At 31.5% G+C, this 6,868-nt stretch overlaps 2 protein-coding genes across 2 annotated transcripts in view; one reads left to right on the forward strand and one right to left on the reverse strand.

Moving 5' to 3' along the window:
- The window catches only part of LOTGIDRAFT_156815 (hypothetical protein), a gene marked incomplete at both ends in the record, with an annotated part of 9,207 nt that extends 8,600 nt beyond the window's left edge, over window positions 1-607 (forward strand). Inside the window, one exon of the mRNA XM_009048086.1 lies at window positions 279-607. Coding sequence (XP_009046334.1) covers window positions 279-607 — 329 coding nt within the window. The remainder of the gene's footprint in view (window positions 1-278) is intronic.
- A 783-nt stretch (window positions 608-1,390) lies between these two features.
- LOTGIDRAFT_156816 (hypothetical protein) overlaps window positions 1,391-6,868 on the reverse strand; it is a gene marked incomplete at both ends in the record, with an annotated part of 11,445 nt that continues 5,967 nt past the window's right edge. Inside the window, 11 exons of the mRNA XM_009048087.1 lie at window positions 1,391-1,415; window positions 1,940-2,061; window positions 2,809-3,037; window positions 3,422-3,515; window positions 3,717-3,798; window positions 4,155-4,259; window positions 4,680-4,841; window positions 5,205-5,323; window positions 6,032-6,096; window positions 6,288-6,397; window positions 6,515-6,574. Coding sequence (XP_009046335.1) covers window positions 1,391-1,415; window positions 1,940-2,061; window positions 2,809-3,037; window positions 3,422-3,515; window positions 3,717-3,798; window positions 4,155-4,259; window positions 4,680-4,841; window positions 5,205-5,323; window positions 6,032-6,096; window positions 6,288-6,397; window positions 6,515-6,574 — 1,173 coding nt within the window. The remainder of the gene's footprint in view (window positions 1,416-1,939; window positions 2,062-2,808; window positions 3,038-3,421; window positions 3,516-3,716; window positions 3,799-4,154; window positions 4,260-4,679; window positions 4,842-5,204; window positions 5,324-6,031; window positions 6,097-6,287; window positions 6,398-6,514; window positions 6,575-6,868) is intronic.

Consider the following 6,868-nt stretch of genomic DNA (forward strand, 5'->3'; position numbering starts at 1 on the left):
CAATACAAACACTATAGACCTCTTTATACATAAGTGTTGAATGGTCTTATAATTACATTTTCCTATAATTTTCCGGCAGCATGCAGGCCCGTAAATAAAAGGGGGGGGGGGACTATATTGGCCCTTGTTCTTGGTGTGAGTGTTTAAAATCACCCAAGGATAAACCCTATCAACGCTTCAATTTAAACTCGTACCACATAAAACACTAGTGCTGATCGTAGCTAGGTTTACTTGGATTTAAGAGCAATTAAAAATTCCCATAATAATTTGTATTCAAGGTACACATTGGTTGTGGGAAGTTCTCAACATGTTAAGAAACAAGACGACCGAGTACAAAAAAGACGTGAAAGAGAAACAAATGATAGAATTTCTTCAGAAGGGAGATCTTGATAAAGAACCTTCACCAAGAGTTTTAAACACACATTTATATCCCAGTCTTTTACCAAAACAACTGTTAGAGAAAAAAACCAAACTGGTTTATTTGATTTGGAATCCTAAAGATACAGCTGTTTCATTGTATTTTCATTTCTATGGATTACAATCTATGACATCTTATACAGGAGATGTACATGATTTTTTAGATATGTACCTGCATCGAGAATGTTAGTGAAAATTATGTAGAAGATAATAAAAAAATACATGTTACTAGGCTACTAGTTAAGGTAATTTTGACAGGATGGCAGCAATAGTCATATAAAAGACTAGGCTAATATGCATTACTTACCTTCAAAAGGGGGGTTGAAATTCATCTCTACCTATGATGGAAATGAACCTCAGGCCTCAAGGTAAGCGAGCTAGCACATAACATCTCTGTTTAGTGTTGATTTGTTTAACACACTTGTCAGAGGTGGAGAGACTAGACTATATAAAACACTATGCAATGGTTGCTTTCTGAGAATATTTGTTATAAATGTTAATTTTTCAAAAATATTTACCCTGAAACAAATTGCTAGAGATTGGCCCTTAGACCAGCATTATGATTGCTAAACAGATATTAAAATCAAGAAAGTTTAGACAGTGAGAGCGCTACAGGAGTAGAACGTTATAACTTCCCAAGCTTATATTCAAGCCTTTTAACTTACGCTAAGTAACAAATAAAATTAATATCTTAGTATTTATTCCACTAAAAATACATGTGTCTTTTGTCATGATCAGGGCATGCTTACCCTTTTGGAGCACTAAATGCCTCCCTAAGATTGTGTTTTTCAGCTCTGATTCAGATTTAATGTGACGGCAACTCACACACCAAATTTGAAAGGAAGGTTTTTTCACCTAGCCTAGCAGTAGAAATTTAAATACCATTCACACAGCACTAACTGGATTCTCACTCTTCCACCATATCATACTTGTAATGAATAATTTACCACTTAATACAGATATAATACCACTATCAATGTGACTTCATTATAGAATGTCTGAAACATATCAATTATTAATATATATTTATTGAATTCATATGTCTGTACCAATAGATCTGTCTTTAGAGATCTACCACATAGAGAATTAATCAATTTTAAAACAGAATTCTCATTTAATGGATTAACCCTATTGAAAATCAGAAAAATCGAATTGTATTGTTATTTAAAACGCGTTCAATTTTAGCTTGAAAACACTCTAGAGGGTTCAGTTATTGACAGATTTTGACAAAACTTACTGTACTCAACTGCAAAATATTTTTATTTAAAATCAAAGCTGCCAGTGGGTGTATATTACCTTGCTTTGCAAGCTATCTTGATAAATATAACAATACACTTGCCCTGAGTTCAGTAAGCAAATCTTTTTTTAAAAAGTTTTCCTGTTCTATTGAAGAATAGCGTCAATTCAATTGGTTAGTCAAAATATTTTTTGAAAATTGTTTTATAAAAATGATTCACTGAATACAGGACTGCAATGAAAATGTAAAGATCAATATAATTAAAATATATTATTTAATACTAACCCAGCTGTCATTCCTTTATTACCAGATAATATAATAAATGCTGATTTCTCTGTTTTCTGTTTATCTTGTAACATTGATAATGTATTTAATGGAGTATCTGTAGAACTCATTTGTTTCATTAACTACAACAGAAACAAACATCTGTTTATATTTTCACTGCTAAAATAGTGCTCAATACAATTGTAGAGCTTTAATGAAGTCAATTAAGTTTCACTCCAGAAATAGGTTTTTAACAGTAAAGCAAAATGCATACTCTGAGACTATTACCATGTCATGATTGGCTGGCATTTTGAGTCAAGTTTTGAAATCTTTTATTGGTTAAAGTGGAAGGATGCAATAATATTTTCAAAATTTAAAATATTTAAAAAGCAAATGAAGCGCATAAAACAAAGTTTATTCCTTCTATTACAGTAATTCAACCTAAATACAACAATTAAAAAAAAATATTACAATGTTCACAACATCCAGCCTCTGATAACTATTGTTGAAGTTGTTGGGTGGAATATGGTCAGGAGATCTAGACCCTGTTTACATGACATAAATGGTGTAGAGGGATAATGATGGTCTGAGTGAACTACACAAATATCCATCTCAAATATATTGAGGTTGGGTGAATTATAAGTAAATAGATATGTTTAAAAACCCTGCATCACCCAATATACATATATCAGGGTTTGGTGGATTTGAAGTAAATAAATAAATAAATAAAGAGCCCACGCATACAGAAATCCCCATAAAACAGAGTTTTTCTGTCTCCACACCAGGTGACAATTGTCAAAATAACTATCAGAGGCTCAAGGCAGATGTAAAGGACTAGGATATAAAAGATATTGTGACACTTCATTAAAACACAAATTTTGTTCACAAACCTGTTCTTCCTCCAATTTCTTATTTCTTTTCTCAGTCTTTCGTTTACCAGAACCTTTGCCATGGAACCGATGAGACAATTGTCGAAAAGCTTCCTTAGGATCTAGACATCTTCCTTTATCATCTACATATTCTAATTTAACATCTGGTTTATAACCATCTTTATCTTTAAATTCACTGATAACACCTCCAGCATAACGATCTCTCTTTCTAAACTTCTCATCTAGATCACTAAAATATAATATTGCTGGTATATAAACAAATTATTTGTCAACCTAACTGACTTAAGAAAAGTTTTAAATTGTCTTTGGAATATGTTATATACTATTTCAAAATTAGGAATAAATAAATGTTCTCCAAAGATATCTGCTAATTACTAATGTATATGTGACACATGCCTAAGCCTAGTCACAATATCTATGGTAGCACAAGATGAATATGGAAATGAGCTTAATGGAGATAGATAAACTTTAAATTTTTAAGTAACATAATGATCACAATACCAAGGTTTCCCATATATATATATAACTATTCACTTTTGGAAACTAATTTGAATCGTTGGTAAAAAAAAAGACAAAAAATATTATTCAATATGAATAAAAAATCTATACATACTCATATCGTTTGTCTTCAATGGAATAATTCTTTGCTTCTAAATCAACTTTCTTGGATGCTGCAGACATTTTCAATTGTTCTTTTTCCAAATAACCTGAAGGACATAATATATGACTAAAATATTCTGAAATTACCACATATTCGATAAGGGTATATTGTCTGATATAGATATGCATTTGGCTTCCTAGCCTTACCACTTTTATATATTTTCGTCATCTGAGAGGTTAATGTGGTGACATCTTTACTAAAGTAGCAGCTTTGTTTTTACAAAATATAAACAATGTAAATAGTTTACCTTTTTTCATAGCAAGTTGTAAAGCAGCACCAACACCCTCACTAACTATTGGTTCCTCTTCTAATACAGCTTTCTCTTCTCCCTTTAAAATATAAATAAACATATAAAACAATTCAGAAACATAAATATAAATATCTGAATTTTCAATTACCTAAACAACTCGGGCTAAAGGATTTCCTTGGCCACAAATTTGAAAAGGAGAAATGTTAAATTATCCTCTGCAGTAAAAATAATCAGCTTTTTTAATGGCCAATTTGAAAACATGACAGTAGAAGATCCAGATAAGTTTTGGAACAAATGAAACTTGTCTAGACCTCCTCCAACATTAGTAACATTATAAATGTATATATTTATATCATTTATATGATAACAACTGGAAAATGATAACCAGATATAACGATAACAGAACTGAATTATGACTATAAAATCTTTACAGACCATAATATCTGCAGGTTGATCATCAATATCAACTTCATTCCAGCCACTAGGATTATCTTCATCTTCCTCTCTTCTCTTCTGTTCTAATAATTCTAATTCCATATCCTAGAATTGATATCAAAAACTCTTTTAAATCTGATAGTTGTGCATCTAAGGTTCTACAACTTATCTAAATGCTATTCCTATTTCAATGTATTTCCAATAAATATTCTACATAAGCAGAAGCTCACAAAGTCTTACAGCAAACAAACAATCAGATGCTTTTACAATAGCTGTATCTTTACTATCAGAGTAGTGGTGAGTGTCACTCGCAAACCAGTCCATGTTACTTTAGAAACGCCTGATGATACTAGTTTACCAAGGATTTTTATTAAAAACCTATAATAGATGTCCAGCAAAAGATATTTGAGTGACCCTGCCAGTTTCAGTCATGTCCTAAAAATATTAACAGCCCTCCCTGAGTTAAGGGTCTATATATAAATTCCATGCCATTCGAGTCTCCTTTAAAAACTTGATCATACTCACCATGATTTCTTCTCTATCTTCCTCTCTGTTACCAGCTAAACCATATGTTGGTATTTCACCTAGGTTACGACAGAATTCTGATGTTGAATTTAATATGATGTTATTATCTGGCATGTCAGAGCTGTTTTCATCTTCAACTGTTCTGGTTACTAATTCTGCAACCTGAAACATTTTTATGTTGGACTGTTACAAATTAAAGCTGCATGTGTTGAATACTTCAAATGATCGTAGCATATAAACATTTCTAGTATTCCTAATTATTCTTTTTTTTTTCATCATTCTCCCAATTTTTTTCATTTTTTAGCCAAATGTTACACTTGAATTAGCAAATCATTATTTTCACCACTTCATTACACAGGATGACTGAAAACTGGCAAACAACAGAAGCACTTTTTGCACCTTGACCAATCCAAATTTATGATGATAATATCGCCCTTCTGCATAAGATATTGTTAAGCCCAGCCATGTTGAAAGTATTTTATTCATTTGCAATTTTCAAAATAAAAGCATAGAATAACGGTGTACCTTTTCTGGTATAGGTCTATTCTTATCTTTTTTATGCTTGAGTTTTCTAGCTTTTGATAGAACTGACTGTAGTTCTTCTTCTGCATCATCATCAACCTGAACTGAACTGACATCATCTTCTGTTACCATAGCAAAATATACATACAATTAAAGAGATTCTTGTGAAGAAACAACATATATATTGCCATAATTCCTATTGTTAGTCCTAATAACCATATTTGTAACATATAGTGAGGATAATTTTTGACAAACATTTCTTCTTTTATCATGCTAAAGTTTCACTTCTTATTGGGCAATATTTGAATTTTAATATCTGCTCTCTTTTCAATTCAGAAATCTGGTCCATCTTGTTATGACCATCTTGAAATGCTTTTCATCATACCAAAATGACTTTTATAACTCTTTTTATAACTTAAACAAAGACAAGGAAGAAGAAATCAATTCAAAGAAATGAAAATGAAAAATGAAAAGAATGGAGTTTACATCCTTCTTTTCTACATCATGTGGGCAAATGAAGACAGGCAATGCCATGCAGGGTGTTATAAGGAAAATTTTGCCATAACAGCGGCATTAGCTTGATCTTTTTCGATTTCTAACTGTCAAGGGATTTAAAAACGTGCACAGTCTGTAGCACACAGGGCCTCATATTATTGTTTCATTTGAACGACTAGACGCTTTTTGAACAATCCAAAGGTATTTTCTTGACCAATGTCGGGATTGAAACATGGACTTTCAGGTTAGCAAGCGTCGTCTAACTCAATGAGCCACCACGTCCACATCAATTCAAAGACCATTCCAATATCTGGTACAAAGAAAAATTACGATACCTTGCTGTTCACCAACTTCCATAGGGTCAGTAACTAATGTTAAACCAGGTATAGAGCCTGTATCTCTGGAATAACAATATTTAATAATCTAACAAATTATATTGCCTAACGAGATCGATTTCTATTATGAACTTGTCATCAAGTGAAATAAACATTAGTGTTGACATTCAAACAAAGTACAACAAAAATACAGCACAATCTGGACCTGAAATTCTGAACATGTAAACATAACCATTCAATATTAAAATCTACGAACCTTCTACCATGATTTACTTCATCTTCTGGTAAAGGCAGTAAATCATCAGCTTTTAATGCCTTGCTTCTTATTTTACGTACTTTCTTTTTAACTTTCTTAAATTTGGCTTCCTGAAATAGAAAATTAGAACAGATGTTAAAAATTAAGTCATACGTAGTATGCAGATACCACAGGCCTTGTGAGGTGCATTTTTTTTTTAAAGGAAAAATATTTAAATGAAAACCTACCATTTCATCTGGAGTATAATATTCATTGGCTAGTTGTGGTGCTGATAATGTTAAAGATTGCTGAAAATATAAATGAAGAAAGTTATTCAATAATGTTGTACAGTTTAATTAAAGTTTATAATGGAAGTATCAATGTAAAAAGATATAAATAGTAAAGAAAGAGGATTAAGGGGTTAAATTACCATAAGAAACTCTTTTTGAAATAGGACATGGAGTTGAGATTTAGATTTAAAATAAGGAATAGTAAGTGAAAAAGTTTCTGACTTGACAGAGTTTTCATCATAACATTGTATTACCTAGTCCAAAAAAAAAGAAACTTGAGAACTTGACCTTCCTTCAAAGAAACCTTATAAC

Source organism: Lottia gigantea (genome assembly GCF_000327385.1).
Source record: "Lottia gigantea unplaced genomic scaffold LOTGIsca_12, whole genome shotgun sequence".
NCBI lineage: Eukaryota > Metazoa > Mollusca > Gastropoda > Lottiidae > Lottia > Lottia gigantea.